Genomic DNA, 25,183 nt, shown 5'->3' with positions numbered 1-25,183 from the left:
AGAATATGTATGTCTTTATTTTTGAGAAGACATTTTCTTTCAAATGCTATTGGCCATTTAGGTTTTTCCTGCTGTGAACTGCCTTCTCATGTTCTATGACCATCCCATGCTTCTAAAAACTCGTTCCCTTCTCTTTCTTCTCTGCCCTTTCCTGCTTCTTCTTTATTACTATTTTGTCTCTCTTTTCCTCACTGTCCCTTATATATACTCCTCTGATCCTTGGCTTTATGTCTTGGATCTTACTTTCACAGCCTAGAAAATCCTCCTGATTATCTATCCGGTCATTATGATCTAAACTCCAAAAAGTACTACTTAGTCCACAATGACTTCATTCTTTAAGCTTTACAGTATTTGAAAGTGTTTACTCCAAACCGAAAAAAATAGTCTGGCGTAAACTTAATTCATTGTTCCCCTCTTGCAATTAAGCTCCTACTATCTGCAACCCCTGTTGATTTTCCTATTCATATGATGTACCTTCATTTTCCATACTCCCTAGGCTCAAGCAACACAGAATTATCTTTGTTTTTTCCCCTCTGCTTTGTTTCCAACATTCCTTCCATTGCAATGTCTAAATATTCATCCTTCATTTCCATTTTGCTGTTATTACTCTAATAGGCAGTATTACAGATGTGCAGTGAAAAATGCCACAAAGACATGGGTTTAAATTCCAGCATTTTAGTTATATCACTATGTTATATTCCCCAATCATTACCTTCGAAAAATTATTTTGCAAGTAATTATTATTTCAGTGATTACACTGAAGTCCCTGGAAGGAAATAGCCACTTTACATAAACATCGAATTCTACCTCCAGGGTATCTAGCTAAGGCTCTTCTCAGTTACTGTTTCATTTAATCCTCACAATCTTAAGGGTAATTATTATTATCCTTATTATTATTTAGAAATGTTTAAATAATCTGTCCAAGATCATATAGCCAGTAAAAGGTCAAATCAGGGTCAAATACAGATCTGTCTGACTAAAACCCATGATCTTTCCAACCTCACAGTGTTTCTCTTAGAGGTTTCTAGTATGAAATCACCAAATATTTGTTGAGAGAATGACTCAATTATTTTTCTTAACTATTTCAAGTCTACCCACAGGGAACAGTATACTGTATTCAAAATGTGTTACAGTTGTGTCCAAAATATGTGATGCTATTTACAAAAAATAATTTTGACTCATTACTATTAGTAAGAATGAGGATGGTGGCGAGTAAAACTCTTTTTGGTAGGCGTGCAGGGAGCAAACGAATGGTTTTCATTCAAAGCCATTGTCAACACATTTCCACGGAGTATTATAGAAACTCTGAGAGGCTGGTGAGCTGGCAGAAGCCCAAATGTAGGAATAACAATGTAAGCCTATGTTTCCAGAAGCCTCTCTTTTCTTCATGCTTTGGACAGAAAGCATCACTAATTAAAGGAAGGTTACTTGAAATACTGTTTATTACAAAGTTCTTCCTAATTACCTATTTTGTTTCATATCAGAAAGCAGTGGTTTCCAAATGTCAATCTATGGGTTCCATGCCTCCGAATTATACTGTTAAAAACACAGATTTCTAAGTTCCATCTCAAAGCTATTGAGTATGACTCTCCAAATTATAATTCAGTGATCTTTCACTGTAAGTATTTTAAAAAATTATATTAAAGTTCAAAAACCTCCAACTATTTCTGATGTATGGTCATGTTTAGAAACCACCAATCTCAAAGAAAATGGAGGCTTTATAAGGCTAAGCCCAATACCAAGCAAATAATTCCAAAGCCCATATGTAGGTTTCAAATAAAAAAGAGTAACGACTAGTTCCAAACAAGCAGACATTCAATATTTCGTCCACTATCCAAAAAAACTGTGTGGAGGTTTTACTAGCAAGTGCCTAGGAAGACATCAGTGCTAGAATAGCAGAGCCAGCCACAGTTAGAATAAATCTCTGAGGGTTTTACGGAGCTAGTTATATACTATAGCATACTTCCCAACTAAATTATAAACTGTTCATTCATTAAACAAATAATTTATTGAGTACCTATTATGTGCAGGGAATTATCTTAGGTGTTTGTGATATATCACTGACCTAAATGGAAAAAGAGCCCCACCCTTATAAAGCTTAAAGTCTTTCACCAGAGACGAGCAATAAACAAAATAAAAATGAATCTACCCCCTCCAAATTTACATATATTTGGTTATATATATTTATATTTATATACACACACACACACACACACACATTATATATATATATATATATATATAATCTGTTTAGGCAGAGTCTTGCTCTGTCATCCAGGCTGGAGTGCAGTGGTGCAAATTCAGCTCACTGCAACCTCCGCTTCCTATGTTCAAGTGATTCTTGTGCCTCAGCCTCCTGAGTAGCTGGGATTACAGGTGCGTGCCACCATGCCTGGCTAATTTTTGTATTTCTAGTAGAGATGGAGTTTTGCCATATTGGCCAGGCTGGTCTTGAACTCCTAACCTCAGGTAATCTGCCTGCCTCAGCCTCCCAAAATGCTGGAATTACAGGCATGAGCCACCACGACCAACCTAGTTATATATATAATATATATTATATAAAATATGCATAATGTATACATATATATAAATAGACAATATTAAGTAACATAGAAAAAATAAAGTAGAGAAATAGGAATCAGCATTCTAGGAGACAATTTTAATTTACACAGAATGGTTAAGAAAAGCCTCACGAGAACATGACACTTGAGTAATGATCCAAAGGAGGTGAGGGAGTTGGCCAGGCATGTATCTGGAGGAAGACCATTCTAGGTAGAAAGAACAGCCAATGAGAAGTCCCTAAAGCAGAAGCACACTGATAATGCTTGTTTGAGGACCCCAAGATACTGGTCACAGATACTGGTGACAGATATCTTGGGGTCAGAAGACAGTGACAGACAAGTCAGTAGGAGATTAAAAATAAGAAAAGTAATGGGTACTCATCATGTAGGACAGAAGAGCTTTGGAATGATATCATCTATTTTAAATTTTAAAAGCAAGATTCTGGCACCTGCTTTAACTATGTCGAGAATAGACTTTAGGGAGGAGTTAGGGTAATCCAGTTGAGACAAAAGGATGGCAGAGACCAGCAAGGTTTTAAGGAGTGGTACAGTTTGCATATATTTTTGAAGGTGTAGAACATAGGATGTCTTGATAGACTAGAAGAGAGGTATAAGAGAAAGAGGAGGAACGACAGAGGGATATAGCTGCAGAAGGAGCAAATTTTGAGAAGATCCAGAGTTCTACTTTGGACGTGGTGAATTTGAACATGAGACAATAAAGTGGAGGAAACCCTGCCATGACTGGAATGATCCTATCTTATATTCCTTAAGTATTCACCATATCAAAGTAGCAAAGACTAGGTACAGAATAAACTGCAAATATGTGCGCATTGCCAATTTAATTAAGCAGATTAACAACAACCAACATCTTTATAATGTAAAAATTTAAGTAAAATTCCTATGTCTTTGGTTTACATCAACATTTTTTCAGGCATTTCAAAGATATAGAATGATCTCTTGCTCTTCTTTCTAAAAAATGCTACATCCTATCTCTTTCTAGCAACTTTGCTTAAGTTACTTTTTAAAATAACCATTCTGGAGGATACTATAATTGTTACAAAGCTACAAATACTGTTGAATGAAGCTATAAGCAGATGAATACCTTGGCGGAACTGTGGACTCACTAACAGCTTGAAGCCTCTTCTGTAAACAGTGGATCTCTGCCTCATAGTTTTGTTCAGTTTCTTTCAATTGTTGCTGCAAAGAGGATATGAGGCTTTCTAATTCTTGAACTTGTTCTTCAAGTTGTTTAGTTTTTTCAAGATCTTGCAGAGAAGATAACTTGCTTTTATGATTGACATCTATGTTATATAAAGAGACAAAAAATGCACATTTCAATATAAGTTTCTTAGTGAAATAGCACAATCACTGTGTACAGAAAATATTAATTCTTTTTTGAAAAAGTATGTTTTTAGTGGTAATAACTCTGGTTTCAATTTAAACTCATTCTGATGAAAACAAGAAACATAAATAGTATAATTCAAGATCATCTTTTAGATCCTCATGCTGTAGTACTCCTAAATCCAACATTTTATATCTTTAAAATTTAAAACAATTTAGAATCACAGAACATAAGAAGGGGGAAAGGACCAAATAGATAAGTAGTCCAAATCTTTCATTTTAAGGATGAAAAAATTGAGATCAGAGAGGCTACAGTGAAATGCCAAAGGTCACTACGTTAGCTCACATTTTAAAGTAAAAAAGCAAATTACTCAATATTTGGTATAAAAACAACACATTGTGGTATATGATCAAAATTTACCAATGTCTTCCAAATTGGTCATCCGAGAATGGATTGGTAAAAACTCTGTTTCCTCTTTTGGAACGTTTTCTTCTCCAAATTCAAGTTTCATACCATCTGTCTGCTGTCCCCAAATCTATTGAAAACCACAGAATAAAAGCAGTAACATAAATATGTAATCCAGCAATTAGAAAGCTGTATTAAAACAACTCTGCATTTAAGATGCTTTTTTAAAACCACCCAAAATTGTGGTACTCTAATACAAGTGTTTTCCCTTCTAAGTTATTCCTTGTTCTCTTCTGTAACAGTAATTCATATTCCATACCTTTCATAGCACTGAAATTATATTAGTAATGTTCTCTGATATCTAAAAGGAAGTTCATTTTACTACAAAAACAAGTGCTTCTGAGAATTTTGGTAGACAGCTGATAACAATATTTATAGTATAACCCTGTCTTTCAATTCATACATTATAAACTTTATATTACCAATACTTGATTAATACAGCCTGTTTATCTCTAGATATATCCTATGTACAACCAGGTAACTGACACATGGTATGCTGCTCTGTACAGTAAACAAAAAGAAAAGAAAATAATGAAAATAGATAAATCTCAGCTTATTTCCTTAACTATTAAAAAGCAGCAAGCCTGTAATCCTAGCACTTTGGGAGGCCGAGATGGCTGGATCACCTGAGGTCAGGAGTTCAGGACCAGCTTGGCCAATGTAGTGAAACCTCATCTCTACTAAAAACACAAAAATTAGCCAGGTGTGGTGGCGCACACCTGTAATCCCAGCTACCTGGGGGCTGAGGCAGGTGAATTTCTTGAACCTGGGAAGGGGAAGTTGCAGTGAGCCAAGATTGAGCCGTTGCACTCTAGCCTGGGAGACAGAGTAAGACTCTGCCTTAAAAAAATAAGTAAGTATATAAATAAATAAATAAAACTAAGCAGCAATATGTCAGATACTTGTGTGTACTAATTTATTTATTCATCAAATACTTAATAATCAATGTGACCAGCACTGTGACAAGAGACAGTAAAAATGTAAAATCCATTTAAAAAATAACAATATATCTGCCTGCACAGAATTCATCAATCAGATGGGAAAATAAACAATTAGAGAATGGCTAAACTATAAAATCTGACTATTACAACAATGATACAGAAGACCGATGTGGATCTGAATAATTATGGAAGTCAATTTTGATTTAGGCTCATATATTTTTGGCAATGATTTGGGAAGGCTATAAGGAAGAAAGAGTAAGAATATTTGTGAAAGAATGACGTATGCCATAATTGACAATGATCTTCTTGAGGAGGGTTTAATTTGGATATGGAGGGGGAAATAAAACTAGTTAAATGAGATAGATCCAAATAACAGAAGACTTTAAAAGCAAGGGAAAAGACTTTGGACTTGCAAGACCGGATGAACAAAGGATACTGTAGAAGCAGCTGAGCAAAAGAGAAAAAAGCTATTTGCTAAGAAGGCTGTTTTAACTGTTCACTACTCTTATAAATCCTCTACCCAACTCCTACCTCATGAGTAATTTCAACAGAGAATCTTGCCTCTTAGTTCCCAGGGAAAATAAAGATCATCAGGTAAATTATTAAGTTTCCAGTCCAACCTTTCTAACTCATTCAGCAAACATTTATTAAGCCTTTACTGTATGCTAACACCGTGTTAAGAGAAGGAAATAAAAATAAACAGAAGATTCTCTTATTCTGAAGGGTTTAGAATAATAGTGAAAGAGGCAGAATGGTAAACAATTATATAACATGAAAAGTAATGTGATACAAATGCAAATGTGTATAAGGAGCTATAGGAACATGGAAGAAGGACAGAAGGGTAATCAAGTATTTAAAGTAACGAAAAAAGAGAAATGCGATAAGCAAGGCCTGTACTGTTGCTAAGGGAACAGAGGAAGAAATGCCTAAGCCTAGAAAGACAGGTAAAGAAGATGACACAGAGGGAGTAAACATTTGAGCCAATTGGAACAAGCAGGAACAAACTAAAAATGCTTGGAGGGGATGGGCAGTATTATGCAGAAAGGGCAGCATGCAAAAAAGCCCAGGGTGCCAAAGATCAGGATGCATTTGGGAAACTAAGTATCTCAGTATGGCTGAAATGAGGAGGAAGATTAGAAGATGAAGCCAAAAGGTTAGGCAGTGATGTACTGCAGTCCTGATCCTGATCTCAAAGTAACTGAAATGCCTCTGTAATTGCAGCTAATTTACTGCATTCAAATATGATACCCTCTTATTACCCCTTGTGCAGAAAAGACATCTACCTGTTTGCTATATTCATCTACCTGTTAAGCAAACGTATTTATCTACATTTCTTTTCTTTTTTTTTTTTTTTTTGAGATGGAGTCTCACTGTTGCCCAGGCTGGAGTGCAGTGGCACAATCTTGGCTCACTGCAATCTCCACCTTCTGGGTTCAAGCAATTCTCCTGCATCAGCTTCCCGAGTAGCTGGGATTATAGGCCCGTGTCACCACACCCACCTAATTTTTTTGCATTTTTTTTAGTAGAGATGGGGTTTATATCTGAGGTTACAAAGTGAAAGCTTGAACTTTAAATCCAGTCTATAAAAGTGCTCTTTTGGGGACAAAACAGTTTTTGTTGTTGTCTGGCTGCTTTCTGTTTCCCAACCTTAAAATAGAACGTTTAGTTTTGAATACTTCTGTGTGTGTGTGTGTGTGTGTGTGTGTTAAATCTTTAGAAAAGAGGTCTTAAGCTCTGTTGCCCAGGCAGGAGTGCAGTGGCACAATCATAGCTCATGCAGCCTCAAGCTCCTAGGTTCAAGTGATCCTCCCACCTCAGCTTCTCAAGTAGCTGGGACGACAGGCATGTACCACCATGCCTGGTTTATACTTCCTAATATTTTTAAAAGAAAAAAATCATATAAAATTAATAGATTAAAAACACTGGGCCCTGATTCCTACTTAATGGCAACAAGATGCATAAGCTGGGCAGCCGCCGCCCCTTTTGGATGAGGCATGTTTTCTCCAGGTTTCATTTGGCCTTCTTCATTTATTTTATTAGCTAAGTTAATGTAGGGATTTACATTTGTGATTACTGACATAAACCTCCTCCCTTTCCATTACTCAATTAAAGTGATAGTAAAGAATATTTAAAAGGCATAAATCCATAATGAACAAGAAAATAAGAGATGAAACCAAAAGAGATTCTACTTATATAAATCTACTGGAGTAGGTTTATAGATTTTTGGAAAGGCTACTGATAAGGTTGTACTTAATTGCACAGAAACAGAGTCGGGAAGAAGAAACAGGATCCGGGAAAGAGAGAAGGGGAGAGAGATGGAGAGGAAGAATTTCAGCCAAAACATAAATCATCAACATTATAACTTTCATTATCAATTAAATCTTTCAAATCTGCCTAAACATTTTAATATTAACTGAACCTCAAAAAGCACCCCAAATAAATAGACATAGACATCTTTCTGGATTTCTTTCTACATGAGAATTACACTTATCCTTGCCAATATATGCCTTAAGTTGTTTTACTGATAAGAGTTAATAAATTACACTGTGTCACGTATACTGTCTTACCTAGTTTTCTATAGACTTTAAAAAAATTGCTTGAAAATAAAATTGACATATATAATGCTGTGTGAAACTAATTAGCTATGTGCTAAGCAATTAAACTCATTACCAGTTTTCTCTAAGACAGAAGGCCCACTACTTTAATTTTATATGTAAAATTAAATGCAATTGTTTCACACAGTTTATAAGTTGATATATTATGTATATTTTAACTTATCATAATTCTAAAAACTCTCTAAAGGGGTTATTATTCGACTTGCAGAAATTCTTTCAGCTTACCAATATAAATTATCTACTACAAATATATGTCACTTTTCCCAATCTCCTTTTTCATGTTCTCTTACTTTAGAAATTCTTGGTTGATAAAAGCAGCTTACAAAAAAGCAGACAATACAATAAATGCAAATATTACAATACACTTTCCATCTCACAAACCTTGCTTAGTCGTGTTTGAAGTACCAAGAGTTTGTTGTATTCTTCTGTTACTTTGTTGAGAAGAGTGTGCATGTTTTCTTGAAAGTCTGGATGGTAAACAAACAATTACAATAATTTCACTTCACAGTAAAAGTCTGCATCTTTTCAATAAATATTATTCACCTATTTATAACTTAAAAAAATTGCCTGCTAGAAGTAAACCTCAGCTATTTGGTAACTAAAAATTGAAATCTCATTCATGTGAAATGCCTGCTGTGAAGATAACTTGAAAATTTCATATTAAAATATGTTAATTTCTTTTGGTAGTCATTAATTTATACACGTTTTGTTCATTAGCTATACAAATGGACAGGGCTAGGAAACATTTTATTTGTGAAAGAACATCAAAAAAGTGGTGACATTGCTATTTGTTAAAACAAACTTATAGCAGATCTATATTAAGAAAGATACTAATGTATTTCTTATTTCTTAATGTTTATCTTACTCATTTTAAAGCAAAAACCATTGATATGAACTTATTCAATAAATACAATAACTTTTAAAAATTTGGATCTATGGTATAAAAAGTTAAAAGAATTAGGATAAGGAAAAAGATAGGAGTAGAGAAATAGAGGATAGACAATAGTGGACAGCTCCAATTATATTCATATCACCATTATCGCATTATAAAAATTTAAAATGTATATTAAATATGAGATTTCATGAATCTGAAAGGAGGATAAAATGTTAAGATGAAAAACAACTTGGCTGGGTGATTAAATCATAATCAAAAGTAAAAATCTGTCATCAATTAATTTAAGAGGATTAAATACTGTTCAATAGTATGGTAAGCTTTTATTACCTTGAACTTCATAACTGTAATCTTGTAATTCTGGATCTTCATTTTCAGAAGTGTAATCACCAGAATTCTCTCTGTCTTCTGCATTCACTTCACATTTTAAAGCAGGAGTATATTGACTAAGGACACTGCATAAAGTCTGTTAACAACAAAATTGTGTATTTTAAGGAATTTAAATTTTGATTTCTGCTTCTAAAGATTAAACATTATTCTCCTAGATGCAAGGCGCTCAAAATGGCACATAAAAATAATTAAGAAAACATTCTCTCCATACCCTTATCAATCTGCAAAAGAAACAAGTCTAAATCTATCTCTCTGGCATGAAATCTTCTTATATCAGGAAGATAATAAACTTCATTGCACAAAACCATAATTTTTTCTGCTTCCCTATAATAAAATTTATCTTATACTTTAATCAACCACTTCCTAGCTTGGATCCTATTTCTGATGTATCTCTGTAATCTCAAATACTTTTGAAAAAACACCACAGGACAAGGATGGACGTTCAGAAATGTTGATCAGAAAGAAATCTATAAATTCTAAAGAAATCGTATCTAGCAAAAGAGTAACATTCATATACTTAAGATAACATTCATAACACATGAGGCCACGTGTGGTGGCTCACGCCTATAATCCCAGCACTTTGGGAGGTCAAGGCAGGTGGATCACCTGAGGTCAGGAGTTCAAGACCAGCCTGGCCAACATGGCAAAACCCCATCTCTACTAAAAATACAAAAATTAGCTGGGCGTGGTGGTGTGCATCTGTCATCCCAGCTACTCGGGAGGTAAGGCACAAGAATAGCTTGAACCTGGGAGGCAGAGGTCACAGTGAACCGAGATTGTGCCACTGCACTCCAGCCTGGGCGACAGAGCAAGACTCTCTGTATCAAAAAAAAAAAAAAAAAAAAAAAAAGATTCCTAACACACAAGAATAGTTTTATGTAGTTTATATACACACACAAAAACTGAAAATATTTGACACATTGTTCCGGTTCTTCTCCTGAGCAACAGACACTTCTATCATCATTTAAAACAATACATGCCCCATAATCATTTGATAAGCTCTCAAATAACTTTTACCTTTGTTCTTCATAAAACTAAAAAATTACCACCACCAACTTCTAGACTTAAAAATCAAATTGTTTTTTGCCATTTCTCCAGATTTCTTGAGATTTGCTTAAACTATACTGTCAATTAAGTTTATTAAATTTTCAGCATAGCCCCTAAGATGCAGTTTTCTCACATTAGAGTTGATTTTAGAAAACTTAAAACAATCACCAATTTACAGACAAAGAAACTGGGACCCAGAAAGATGGGTGCCATCTTAGTGTTTTGGCTCACTCTACAGTCTTCCAGGATGTCTCCATCTTGTCCTTATAACTCATCTATGGCAACATCAACAATTAGTGTCTATTCTACAGGCGAGATAATTTACCTGAATTTCTTTTGTTTCGAACCAATAATCAGGAAAATTTTTAATGCTCATTTTAAGTTAAAAACTCAGGAATACTTTCTAAGTACAGTTCTGAAGGTAGTGGAGAAAACTAGGCTGGGTGATCATCAAATTAGTAGCAACTTATAATTTAGCACTCTTTGTGGTAAAGTACCTTTTATTTAGTTTTTAAAATTTATTATTTTTTTGAGACAGAGTCCCACTCTGTTACCCAGGCTGGAGTGCAGTAGCATGATCTCCACTCACTGCAACCTCTGCCTCCCATGCCCAAGCGATTCCAATGCCTCAGTCTCCCAAGTAGCTGGGACTATAGGCACACACCACAACGCTGGACTAATTTTTGTATTTTTTGGTAGAGACCGGGTTTCACCACGTTGGCCAGGCTGGTCTTGAACTCAAGTGATCTGCCCACCTCAGCCTCCCAAAGTGCTGGGATTATAAGTGTCAGCCACCACATATGGCCATAAAAGTACTTTTAAACATCTTACCTGTAAAAAATAAGAACATTCTTCAGACACTGCCTTTCGAAGTTTTCCAATGAGCAGATGTAAAGGCTTTCCTTCATCACCTAATAGAACAGATAATGGATTAAGAAATTCAATTTAAATACTTAAGAACTATGATCATATTTAACTTATGTTTCAACTGGAAGCTCCCCTGCAGTAAGAATCATTTTAAATTCTTTACTTCTTTGAGTTATTTTCCATTGCTCAACACTGTCTCAGAAAATTTGTGGGATTTTCCATTTCTATCCACAAAATGGTACAAAGCAGTGACTTCTTTTTACTACAACCCAACACAAAAAAATGCATCATATATCATAACCTATTACATACATCTATGTAAAACTGAAATAAAAATCTCAGAATCAATATTCTTCTACTGTAGTGCCATGTACTCCAATGTTTTCTGTTCTACTTTGTTTTTTTTTTTTTTAAATGTTGATCATTACTCACTAAACTGACTTCACCACCCATTAATGGACCTATTAATTAGCCTCTAGTTTGAAAAACACTAGCCTGTTTGAAGAGGACATCATTAAAAATATCACATGCTTAAAATCTTATTAAATTCAAACCCAAAGCACTCCTGAAATTTTAGTTTGGTACTGTTATTTACGCCACTCTCAAATTTCTACTTTTGAATGCAAACTTCTTTTCCATCCTCATTAACATTTAGTTAATACTTACTGTTTATGGAAATGACAGCCTTAGTTGTTTAACTGATGTTCTAATCACTACTCTCACCTCCCCCAACTCACCCCAGTGGTGTCTTCATAAAATAAAAACCATATTGTGTTACTCTACTTAAAATCCTGCAGTAGGTCTTATCACCAACAGCATAAGGCTTATACATGCTTCTTTCAGAATAAAACTTTTTCTAATCAAACTCTTGCCAATCTCTCTAGCTGTAACCCCAACTACTTTCTCACACACCTTGAACTCTCAATTTTCCAAAATGGGTGTACCCTTACACCTCAATTCTAAAGACTCCAGAGCCTGCCTTAAAATTCCAACCCCACCACTCTGTCTACCACCTCACCCTACTCATCCTGCCAGGAAGCACTAGATGTTTCTCCTTTCTCCTCCCATTCTTTCTATTCATTCTTCTGTTGGAGAAATTGTTTATTTTATATATGCTTTCGCAATGGATTGTGACTTCCTATGGGAAAATGATTTTAGTTTTCTCAAGCACTTAAATGACTATCTAATGATTATATCAACAACTGGTAAACAAATCACCTTCCTCTGTGGGTTCTATGACAAGGAAAAAATTATAGAATGGTGGGCTCTATCCAATACTTATTTGGATCATGGTACTTATAAGTCAGAAACCATTTTACCTGTTTCTTGTGTTTTCATAGTCTGTAGCTCTAACTGGTGTATTTTCTGAAGTTCCTTGATCTTTTCCTCTTGAGCAGAAATAAGCTCTTCTTTAAGACTGCAAAGAGCTTTATCTTTTTCATTTTCCATATATTCACGAACCTGATCCACATGAGTTGAATAAACCAGAGAGAGGCAAATGCGTTGGGCTTCCATCTGCAGCCTTAAATCATTCTTAAAGTAAACATATGTAAACATTGTAATATTTTTAAATGACAAATCAAATAATTTAACTTCTATTTTTTTCATATACTGACTACAAGAGTTTAAAAATTCTTGAGAACTGAAGTCTAATTTTTTTTTTCTGTCTTCGTGCTGTTGCATTGATCTACCTTTCTTTTTCAAGGAAAGTAACACAATGTTTTCATTACCTGTACTAAATTGTGATATTTGGTATAGCTAGCATGACTCATCCTTTTTTGTTCTAAAATATTTTAAATGTACAGAAATGGAAATAATGAAGTAATAAACATTTATGTACTCACAACCCAAATTAACAAATACTCACTCTGTCACCCAGGCTGGAGTACAGTGGTGCAATCATCGCTCACTGCAGCCTTGACCTCCTGGGTTCAAGCGATCCTCCCACCTCAGCCTCCCAAGTAGTTAGGACTACTGGTGCATGCCACCATGCCCAGCTAACTTTTTATTTTTAGGTAAAGATGGGGTCTCACTCTGTTGCCCAGGCTGGCCTGAAACTCCTGGGCTCATGCAATCCTCCCAAAGTGCTGGGATTACAGGTATGAGCTACCACACCCCGCCTACTACTTGTTTTTATTCACTGTTATATCACCAGGGACTAAAACAGTGCATAGAATGCAGCAGAGGCTCACTCAGTATTATTAGATAAATGTTGATTTGTAGGGTCTCTTTCCTATACATTAAAATTTCACAAGGATCTCAATGTGTTTCTGGGCTTTCCATTACGCTCCACTGACCTAATTGTCCATCCTAGCATCAAACCATCCTGTCTATTATGATTCTGTAATAAATCTTGCTGTCAGATGCAATACATTTTTCTAGGGCTCTTGATTATTCTTGAGTATTTACTTGTCTGTATCAATTTTACAATCAGTTTTTCAAGATTCATGAAAAATTTCCTTGTCATTATGACTGGAAGTACACTGAATACAGAGATTAATTTGGAGAGAACTGACATTTTTCTTTACATCTTTCTACTATGAATATGGTACATATTGCCATATAGTGTGGTCTTTACATGCTTCAGTGTTTTATAATTTTCTTGACAAAAGTTCAAAACATCTTATGTAGGGTTTATTTTGTTATTCATAAATAAGTTTTCATATTCTTTATCTCATTTCTTATTCTTGTCAAATTGCATTGGCTAGGAACTACAAAGCAATGTTGAAATAGTAATGTTGAAAGTGGGTATCCTATACTTGATTCTATGCTGGATTTTAATGGGAATGCTTCTATCACATTTTATTCTATACTCGATATTAATGGGAATGCTTCTAAATTTCACTATTAGAAATGTTATCTGCTAAATGTTTTAATGAAAACAATTACTGCGGTTAAGAAATTTCCCTTCTATTCCAGATTTTCTCCATTGAAAAAAAATTATGAGTTATTAGTTTTTTATGGATTATTTTCCAATATGTATTAAAATGATTATGTGGGTTGGAAACAGTAACTTGTACTTATAATCCCAGCTACTCAGGAGGTTCAAGTGGGAGTATTGCTTGAGCCTAGGAATTCAAGACCAGCCTGGGCAACACAGAAAGACCCCATCTCTAAAAAAATAATAATAAATTAGCCAGGAGTGGTAATATGTGCCTGTAGTCCCAGCTACTTAGGAGGCTGAGATGAGAAGATTGCTTGAGTCCAGGAGTTCAAGGTTGCAGTGAGCTATCATCATGCCACTGCACTCCAGCCTGGCAAGAGCAAGAACTTGTCTCTAAAAACATAAAATAAGGCCAGGCATGATGGCTCACTCCTGTAATCTCGGCACTTTGGGAAGCCAATGTGGAATAACTGCTCAAGCCCAGGAGTTTAAGTGCCAGGGTCTGACCTGCAGACTCAGGCTGCACAACAGATGAATAATGTACTCTGACACCAGTATTCAGTGAAAGAGTGGCTAGGGGGCTGGGCCGCTCACAGAAAGAATTGCAGTAGTGCACGCCCTGACTAGCTGGCCCTGCGGGCATTTATTCAGCATAGATTTAATGACAAAGGCTTTGAGTCAACACACTTGTGGGTAATTAATCTGGTCGCCCTCCCCAGAGAGAGCAGTCCGGTGAATGATCAAAGGTTGGTCTTAGGACCACATGAGTAAACAAGCTCTTCAGATAAACTTCCTTACATTGCTATGTAGCTACGCCCTAAGCTTTTAAGAGAATTCAGCTGCCTTCAACCAAATCTTTCACTGAAGCTATGCAAACCTCCCGGCCTCCCAAGAAGGTTTGTGTCTATTTCCTATAACTTTATCTTTATATAATCTCCCACCACCCTGACTGATCCCCTACATTTAAGACCAGCCTGGGCAACACAGTGAGATCCCCCTGTCTGTACAAAAATGTTTTAAAAAATCTTAGCTGGGCATGGTGCTATGTGCCTGTGGTCCCAGCTAGTTGGGAGGCTGAATTGGGAGGATCACTTGAGCCTGGGAGGTTGCAGCCATAGTGAAATGTGATTGCCCCACTGCACTCCAGCCTGGGTGACAGAGCAAGACTCCATCTCAAAAACAAAATAAAAAATAAAATTGATCATATGGATTTTTTTCCTGCTATCTATGAATGTGAAGGTTACATTAATAGATTTTTCAGATGTTGAACTGTTCTTCCATTCTTAGAATAATTTGCTAATATTTTATTTAGGATTTCTACAACCACTCATAAGTAAGATTCATCTATAATTTTATTTGTTTGTAGTGTTCTTATCAGGTCTTCGTATCAATATTATACCAGTCTCATAACTGGGTTTTTCTTTTGTCTAGCTTACCTTTCTTCTTTCCTTCTTTTCTTCCCCTTAGTTCTCTCTCTTTAATCCTATTTTATTAAGCAATTATATATTCATTGAGAGTTGGTAAGACCCACTTGTAAAATGGTCTCAGTCTAGTATTTTTGGTTGGAGGAGAGGAGAGAGGGAAAACCTCTATGATTTCAAATTCTTTAATGGTTATTGGTTTCTTCAGGTTTTGTGTTTCTATTTGAGTTGATTCTGGTAGCTTATATTCTTCCAGAAAACCATCCAGTTTATCTCTATTTTCACATTTGTTAATGGACGTTTATTTATAGTATTCTTTTATGACTTTTATGAATCTCTATGGTATCTATACTTAGGTTTTGATTTTCATTCATTTGATTTTGTTTGTTTGTTTTAGAGACAGGGTCTCACTCTGTTGCCCAGGTTGAAGTACAGTGGTGCAATCATAGCTCACTGCAGACATCTGGCTGATTTTTTAATTTTTTGTGGAGACAGGCATCTTGCTATGTTGCCCAGGTTGGTCTTGAACTCCTGGGCTCAAGCAATCCTCCTGTCTCGGCCATCCAAAGCACTGGGATTATAGGTGTGAGCAACTGCACCAAGCCTCATTTGGTTTAAGTCTTTTTTTCCCTGATCATATTCTTTTTTTTTTTTTTTTTTTTTGAGATGGAGTCTCGCTCTGTTGCCAGGCTGGAGTGCAGTGAGTGGTGCGATTTCAGCTCACTGCAACCTCAGCCTCCAGGGTTCAAGCGATTCTCCTGCCTCAGCCTCCCGAGTAGCTGAGACTACAAGTGTGTGCCACCATGCCCAGCTAATTTTTCGTATTTTTAGTAGAGACAGGGTTTCACCATGTTGGCCAGGATAGTCTTGATCTCCTGACCTCGTGATCCGCCTGCCTCGGCCTCCCAAAGTGCTGGGATCACAGGCGTGAGCCACCGTGCCTGGCCCATATTCTTTTTTTTTTGACATGGAGTCTCGCTTTGTCACCCAGGCTGGAGTGCAGTGGTGAGATCTCGGCTCACTGCAACCTCCACCTCCTGGGTTCAAGCATTTCTCCTGCCTCAGCCCCCCTGAGTAGCTGGGATTACAGGTGCATGCCACCATGCCCAGCTAATTTTCTGTATTTTTAGTAGAGATGGGGTTTTACCGTGTTAGCCAGGATGGTCTCGATCTCCTGGCCTCGTGATCCACCCACCTCGGCCTACCAAAGTGCTGGGATTACAGGCGTGAGCCACCACGCCCACTGGCCCATATTCTTGAAAGTCCAATACTTTACTAGTGTTTTCTTTTCTTTTCTTTTTCTGTCACCTAGGCTGGAGTGCAGTGGTGCGATCTCGGCTCACTGCAACCTCTGCCTCCTGGGTTCAAGCAATTCTCCTGCCTCAGCCTCCTGAGTAGCTAGGATTACAGGCACGCGCCCCCACACCCGGCTAATTTTTCCATTTTTGGTAGAGACAGGGTTTTACCATGTTGATCAGGTCAGTCTTGAACTCCTGACCTTGTGATCTGTCCACCTCGGCCTCCCAAAGTGCTGGGATTACAGGTGTGAGCCACCACACCCAGCCACTAGTGTTTTCAAATAATAAACTTTCAAAATCCTTGAAAACTTTTCCTCCTGTTTTGGTTATTCTAACTTTGCTTATTTTGTTCTTAACTTTATTATTTCCTTCTTTTTACTTTTCTTAAGTCTACATGCTCTGATATTCTAGCCTCTAGAACTAACAGCATAACTCGTTTTCAATATTTATAAAATCAATATATTTAAGGCTAAAAATTGTTCAACACATCATGTTAAATGCATTCTGCATTTTTCAAAAATATTCTTGACTCTTCTTGTGCATTTCTTCTTCCAGATAAACTACACACCAATTACTATTCTGCGTTTTTCAAAAACATTCTTGACTCTTCTTGTGCATTTCTTCTCCAGATAAACTATAAAGCAATTACTAAGTTGAATTTCAGTAACTTTTCATTGTGAGTTGGAATGGAACTACATAAGGATTATAGATTAAAGATAACCTGGGTTTTTACAATATTCAAATTTTCCCACTCAGAAATGAGACTTTTCATTTATTCAAGTCTCCTATCCTTCATTAAAGTGTTATAATTTTTACATTGGTTTATTCATATTTATTTTACATTAAAGATATAAATCACTTGAGGTCAGGAGTTCAAGACCAGCCTGGCCAACATGGTGAAACCCCATCTCTACTAAAAATACAAAAATTAGCCAGGCATGGTAGTGGCCACCTGTAATCCCACCTACTTGATAGGCTGAGTTTGTAGTGAGCTGAGATCCACTCTAGCCTGGGCAACAGAGTGAGACTCTGTCTCAAAAAAAAAAAAAAAAAAAAGGATTTCAGTTATCATGCTTAATTTTTAATTTAATTATACATGTGAATTATGACAATTAAGTATCTTTCTCTCCATTCACACCATGTATCTTTTTGTCTTTGCAATGGTTAGGACCCACACAATAGAATGGCAAGTGACAAAAGCTATTCTGATCTTCTTCCTGACTCTAACATGAAGGCCTGTGCTATTTCACCGGTTCTTGGTAAGTGGGCTTTATTTATTCCCCCCCCCTTTTATTCATGAATTCATTCATTCATTTAAAAAAATTATTAACTGCCTATCATGTGTCAGACATTATTCTAGGCACTAGAGATACAGGAGACTGGGTCCCTGCTCTCAAGGAGCTGATATTCTAGTGGCTCCTCCTGTAGTTTCTAAGCTCCAGTATCTCTTTTGATTCTAATAATCATCTTCAATTTTAAACACATACACTTCAATCTATGACCTCTCCCAGCATCAATAATTAATCAGTATCTATAAAATTCCTGCCACTCTTCCTTCTTCCTTGCATCCCAACACTGAAAAGACTTCTATGATATTTTTATTTTTCTCCTTCTGCCCAAACTATCTAAGTGTATTAGAGATATTTTTGTGGCATCCACATTATTTCAAGCATATTTAGGCTGCTCTTAGGTGTTACCATTGTGTAAGTCACCACTCGATTTCTTCTGTGAACTTCCCTTCCCATCAATAAAGAGGTTTGTCTTGGTAATGAGAATGGGCAGGAAGTTTCCAGGCTTTACTTTATGTAGTCAATGTCAAATAGAGGGTATCTGAATGCCATCAAAAGTATCTTTTTAGTATCTCTTTAGTACAGAAAATAGAATTCTGGCTGGGGACAAAGACTCATGCCTGTAATCCCAGCACTTTAGGAGGCCAAGGCAAGAAGATCATTTAAGCTCAGAAGTTTGAGACCAGCCTGGGCAACATGGCAAATCTCTGTCTCTACAAAACATACAAAAAACTAGCTGGGTGTGTGGTGCATGCCTGTAATACTAGCTACTCAGGAGGCTGAGGTGAGAGGATCATCTGAGTCCAGGAGGTCAAGGCTGCAGGATGCTGTGATTGCGCTATGAGACTCTGGCCTGAATGGCAGTGACAGCCTGTCTCAAAAAAAAAAAAAAGAAAAAGAAAATCAGAATTCTTAATAAGAAAATTTGACCATCTGAGGGTCAAATTCAGGTCTTCTCCCAAAAATGCTTTCTAAAAAATTTTAAAAGATGTGTGACATTTTTACAAGTAACTGCCATAAATTTTGGTTTTGAAAACAATTCCAGACATTTAACAGAACATTAATAGTTAAGTAATTTGGCCAGGCGTGGTGGCTCACGCCTGTAATCCCAGCACTTTGGGAGGCCGAGGCTGTTGGATCACCTAAGGTCAGGAGTTTGAGACCAACCTGGCCAACATGGTGAAACCTTGTCTCTACTAAAAATACAAAAATTACCCAGGCGTGATGGTGCACGCCTGTAATCCCAGCTACTCAGGAGGCTGAGGCAGGAGAATTGATTGAACCCGGGAGGCGGAGGTTGCAGCGAGCTGAGATCATGCCACTGCACTCCAGCCTGGGTGACAGAGTGAGACTCAGTCTCAAAAAAAAAAAAAAAAATTGTTAAGCAATTTGAATTTCTTGACTCTAGGCAATTAAATATATAAAATATCTCTACATTTGATATAAATCATAAATATAAAATATCTCGACATTTGATATGAGATCATAAGTATGATATATTTAGGAATAAAAAGAGAAAACTTTCCAATGGCTTCCAAAGTCTGTAAGATTCTCCAAGGTCTGGTCTCTTCCTCCTTCAAACTCTTCTTCCACTCTCCTGCTCTCTCAAACACAACTACACAAGCCTTCATTCTGTTCTTTAAACTTACCCCTGTCGTTACAATTGCTCTAATTTCAATGTCATTCAGATCTCAGCTCAAATGTCAATGCCTCCTAGAGACCTTTCCTGACCACCATATTTAATGTTGTTACTACCCTCTCCATCATTCCCAATATCCCTGATGAACATCGATGCAAAAATCCTCAATAAAATACTGGCAAACCGAATCCAGCAGCACATCAAAAAGCTTATCCACCATGATCAAGTGGGCTTCAGCCCCGGGATGCAAGGCTGGTTCAACATACGCAAATCAATAAATGTAATCCAGCATATAAACAGAACCAAAGACAAAAACCACATGATTATCTCAATAGATGCAGAAAAGGCCTTTGACAAAATTCAACAGCACTTCATGCTAAAAACTCTCAATAAATTAGGTATTGATGGGACATATCTCAAAATCATAAGAGCAATTTATGACAAACCCACAGCCCATATCATACTGAATGGGCAAAAACCAGAAGCATTCCCTTTGAAAACTGGCACAAGACAGGGATGCCCTCTCTCACCACTCCTATTCAACATAGTGTTGGAAGTTCTGGCCAGGGCAATCAGGCAGGAGAAAAAAATAAAGGGAAAAGAGGAAGTCAAATTGTCCCTGTTTGCAGATGACATGATTGTATATCTAGAAAACCCCATTGTCTCAGCCCAAAATCTCCTTAAGCTGATAAGCACCTTCAGCAAAGTCTCAGGATACAAAATGAATGTGCAAAAATCACAAGCATTCTTATACATCAACAACAGACAAACAGAGAGCCAAATCTTGAGTGAACTCCCATTCACAATTGCTTCAAAGAGAATAAAATACCTAGGAATCCAACTTACAAGGGATATGAAGGACCTCTTCAAGGAGAACTACAAACCACTGCTCAACGAAATAAAAGAGGATACAAACAAATGGAAGAACATTCCATGCTCATGGATAGGGAGAATCAATATCATGAAAATGGCCATACTGCCCAAGGTAATTTATCGATTCAATGCCATTCCCATCAGGAATGACTTTCTTCACAGAAATGACTTTCTTCACAGAACTGGAAAAAACTACTTTAAAATTCATATGGAACCAAAAAAGAGCCCGCATTGCCAAGTCAATCCTAAGCCAAGAGAACAAAGCTGGGGGCATCACGCTACCTGACTTCAAACTATACTACAAACAGCATGGTACTGGTACCAAAACAGAGATATAGACCAATGGAACAGAACAGAGCCCTCAGAAATAATTCCATCATCCCCTATCACATTATCCTGTTTTATTTCTTCATAGAATTTATCATTATTTCTAACTATCCTACTTGTTTCATTTATCACCTGCCTCCCTCACTAAAATATATGCTCTTTGAGACCAGAAATCTCTCTCTTGTTGGCCACTATATTCGTACTTGCCAAGAGAGTCAATAAGTATTTGTTAGATAAATGAAGAAACACATAAAACTTTAGTTAGCATCATTACATTGTAGATAGCAGAATTTTCCTGTTATTTTAATATCAGTATCTGGCAAATACAAATTATCAGGAGTGATCTATTATTATATACATATAATTCTTTAACTACATTTAGAGTCAATACTGTTTTTTCCCCTTCTGAAAAAACTCTAGGATTTAAATCAAAGGTTTTTTTTTTCTCCCAGGAAAATATAATTTCATAACCACCTAACAACTACAGAGACTATTAAAAAGCTTAGGAGTTCATTTTCAGTTGTGGAGACTTGAAAACATTACTATGAAATAAAAACTCTGAAACCAATCTTTGAGATTATAACAAAAATTACAAAATGAAATTAATAACTTTTCTAATGCTGAGATTCTCCACAAAGTTATACAAACTCGTCTTTCCAAAGAAAATCTGAATCCATTAGTGTCTTTTATTTCCTGAGCAGAATATACAAGATAGATTAACTGAAAGAAAGGCAACAACGGTTAAAAAAAAATACTTAAATGATAAATAAATGATAGGCTCAAGTTAAAATTACATCAGAGGGTTCACTTTCATTCTCTTGTAAGGATATGAACTTATGTTTTATGAAGGTGAAACCTTAGTGTGAAATGTACATTTTTCCATTGTGCTTTACCATATATAAAGAAGTAAACATACCTGTTCTGATTTAAGTACATTGAGTTCTTTCTGAAGTTTATAATTTTCACTTGGTTGAGTTGCTCTAAGTGATGATTCCTTTGTTACAGATGGTAAGTGATCCAAAATCAACTGTTCTTGCTTACTTTCTTTTCCAATAGTCATATTTTCAAAAGAAACTTTATCTTCCACCATTATTTTTGATTCTTCACCAAAACTTTTGTTTACTTTAGAAATTGATCCTTCAGCATCCCTGCTTGTCATAGTCACAACTCCATCTAATAAAGAGCTTACTTGAGTATCACATGACTGTACATTTTCTGCCCTGTTGTGGTTAATAATGATTTCTAGCTCTCTACATCTCAATGAAACTTGTTCTTTCTCTTGCTTTAAAGATTTAACTTCTTCATTTAGAAAACTAATCTCACCATGTTTCTGTTTCAATTGTTCAGAAAGATCAGACAGTCTTTGTGACAGCTCTAATTTCTCTCGCTTGGTTACCTCAAGTTTTTCCATGAGTTCTGTTGTATCCTTCTCAACAACCTCACCCATTTCCAATGTTTCTGCTACAAAAGTTTTGTCTTCATCAAAGACAGAACTTTTCATTTTCACTGTAGTTGGATTTATTCTTTGCAAATGAAGCTCTTCATTAAGTGCTTTAAGCTTACTTTTATACTCTAATTCCTGTTTATTTTTACTGTCTTCTAAATCGTCTTTTACTTTGAGAAGGCAAGCATACTCCTCTTGTAACTCTTGATAGTTAACTTCAAAGTTTTTTTCAGCAAACGAAAAAGTGTTCCTTTGTTTTTCAATCTCTTCATTTAGCTGAATACATTGTTGTTTGAGGTCCTCATTTTCCTCTGTAAGTATTTCTATTTCTTTTTCCCAGACAGAGTCTTTGGATTTGGACTTAATGGAGTCTATGAAAATCAATCTTTCTTCTTGGCTAACAGGAGTATGTATTTTCAACATGTCTTCAAGAGCTTTCTTTTCATCTTTAAGAATGCTATTCTCTGCTTCAAGTTGTGCGAATTTTTCTTGAAGATCATTCTCTTTTTCCTTCATCTGTTTTTCTAATAATTCTGTTTTAAGTTGTAATTCTTGAACTTCTTGTTCAAGTGTACCCTTTTCCTTTTCTTCTTGTCTGAGTATTTCAATTTCTTTTTGAAGTTCATTGATTTGAAGAGTCATTTCTTCTGACTTTGAATTTACAAGAGATTGCTGTAGATCTTTTAGCTTTGAAATTTCCAAAATTAATTGATTCTGCTTAGTTATCAAATTGTCTTTTTCAAACTGCATGGTTTCTATCTTTTGACTCATTTCATTCTGTAAACCATCTATCTGCTGTTTATAGTGAATGCCTAAATTATCTTTAAGTTTTTCAATATTTATTCGATGTTCAATTTCTAAATCTTCCTTCAGTTTGGAAAGCTCTTCTTCATGACTAAATAGAAGCTGTGTTCTCAGCCTCTCTAATTCAGCTTCTTGTGATTCAGCCATTCTGTCTAACACAGCATTCTTTTCTTTTTCTAACATTTCAAGTTTTATCTTGTAATTTGTAACTTCTGCTTCATGTTTTAATTCTAGTTCCTTTCTGGATTCAGATGCAGAAACAATCTCAGCTTTCAAATCTTCCACTGTACTAAGGGACTTATGTGCTTCATTCAGTTTACTTTCTTGTTCAGCTATTGTCTGTCTAGCTCTCTGAATTTGTTCTCTTGAAAAGCTCAGTTCTTCGACAAGGTCTTCAAGCTGTCTGTGCAGAGCACACTTTTCTTCTAAAATTAGTCCTAGTTCTTCCTTGAGTTTTTCCTTTTGAGAGTTAGTATCTTGCAATTTTATATTCAGTTCATTTATTGCCATATTCATTAACTTTATCTGATCTTCATTAACTGTAATATTTGGATATGACCTTAAAGCATTCTCCATTTCTCCCTTATGTTGTGTTTTAAGTTCCTCCATCTGTGCCATGTGTTGTCTTATTAATTCTTGTTTCATTTGCACTATCTGCTGCCCATACATCTCATCCAGCTCTGCCCGGAGTTGCTCTAACTTTCTTTGTGTTTCTTGTTCCATTCGTTGTACTGTATCAGTTTCGAACTGGCTGTCTTTATGATTTCTCTTCTGAAGTTCTTCGACTGTCCCCATTAACTGTTTTATTTCTTCAGAAGATTGTCTTTCTTTTTGCTTAGAATTAGTCAGCTCTAATTTCATGTTTTTTATTTCTTGGTTCTTTTGCACAACTTGTTCTTGTAATTCTCCTAGTAATTTATCAGCAGTTGTTAATTTATCCTTTAGCTCAAGAGCTTTCTTTTCTTCTTCTATTATTTTTGTGTTTAATTCTTCAATGATTGCCTCCTTTTCCTGTATTTCTTCTTTATTCGAGTTTTCTACTTTTTTATCTTGTTCCTTTAGGAAAAAAAACGAAAATGTAAGAATGGCATTTTTAGCTTCTGGCAAATTATACTGCTTCATCTCATTACCAAAAGACTGATAGAAGTTTCTCTTTTAAAAAATTCTACAAAAAGTAAATGTTGGTCCTGCCCCTCAATTTTTTCCACAATAATGAGACTTAGAACTCGTGTACCCAACACTACTTGTGAGCAAACACTACAGTAGTTTTGGCCTTCTTAGAAGAAATTTCTCTTAACATTTCTGTGATTAAAATTTTTAGTTTAAAAACCCAGTCTGATTTTAGATGTCTCCAAACTGTTATATTTCCATTTTTCTTATTAACTGATCAACAATATTTAGTATTCTCTATAGCTAAAGTACTGCATATACTCTAGACACATTCAGAAAGATAAAAATAAATAAAAGTTCCTCACATGTATTCCGGTAACTTCAATGTGTGTCATGCGCAAGGGCTATGGAAAAAGAAAAACAACAAAAACAGATTCCTAACGGTCTGTCTTAACTTCAGTCCTGGGGTCTTAAGTCAGTCAGAAATTTAGAGATATGCAATGCTTAAAAGGCTGAACCTCAAGTGACATCTAAGACAACTATACCGTTTACGGCATATCAACTTGGTCCTAGACTTTTGGTTTAAACAGAATTTTCAAAGCAAAGCAGATACTCTCCCCCAGTTCTTATTTGGGATTCTATTTTGGAATGGAGATAAGGCTAAGCCCAGACACAGGCCAAGGCATATCTGTTATAGTGATTACTTCAGCATGACAAAGTCAAGCAGAGGCCCTAGGTCAAAGTTTTGCTTCAGTAACTTATTTGCCTCTGTAAGTAATAGAGGGCTATAGTCTCAAAAACAAATAAACACATGAAATCTACAGAATGGATCAGGACATAAGTAGGTAAGTAAAATCATTTTAAAGAGACAGGAGTCCCAGGCAAACAGGACTTAAAAGTGCCTTGAATGAATGAATGAACATATCTAAAGAAGAAATGTCAAGGCCGAGAAAAAGAAAAGCCTCCGAGGGAAA

General features: G+C 36.0%; 1 protein-coding gene across 2 annotated transcripts in view; it reads right to left on the bottom strand.

Moving 5' to 3' along the window:
* AKAP9 (A-kinase anchoring protein 9) overlaps positions 1–25,183 on the bottom strand; it is a 177,546-nt gene that overhangs the window by 87,823 nt on the left and 64,540 nt on the right. For both annotated transcript variants that reach the window (XM_030822060.1, XM_030822061.1), the window contains exons 8-14: positions 21,768–24,155; positions 12,440–12,653; positions 11,085–11,164; positions 9,147–9,282; positions 8,306–8,391; positions 4,324–4,438; positions 3,664–3,862 (exon numbers count right to left, since the gene is read on the bottom strand). In XM_030822060.1, coding sequence (XP_030677920.1) covers positions 3,664–3,862; positions 4,324–4,438; positions 8,306–8,391; positions 9,147–9,282; positions 11,085–11,164; positions 12,440–12,653; positions 21,768–24,155 — 3,218 coding nt within the window. The remainder of the gene's footprint in view (positions 1–3,663; positions 3,863–4,323; positions 4,439–8,305; positions 8,392–9,146; positions 9,283–11,084; positions 11,165–12,439; positions 12,654–21,767; positions 24,156–25,183) is intronic.

Source organism: Nomascus leucogenys, chromosome 11 (genome assembly GCF_006542625.1).
Source record: "Nomascus leucogenys isolate Asia chromosome 11, Asia_NLE_v1, whole genome shotgun sequence".
Classification (NCBI taxonomy): Eukaryota; Metazoa; Chordata; class Mammalia; order Primates; family Hylobatidae; genus Nomascus; species Nomascus leucogenys.
This window is presented reverse-complemented; position numbering and strand designations above follow the sequence as displayed.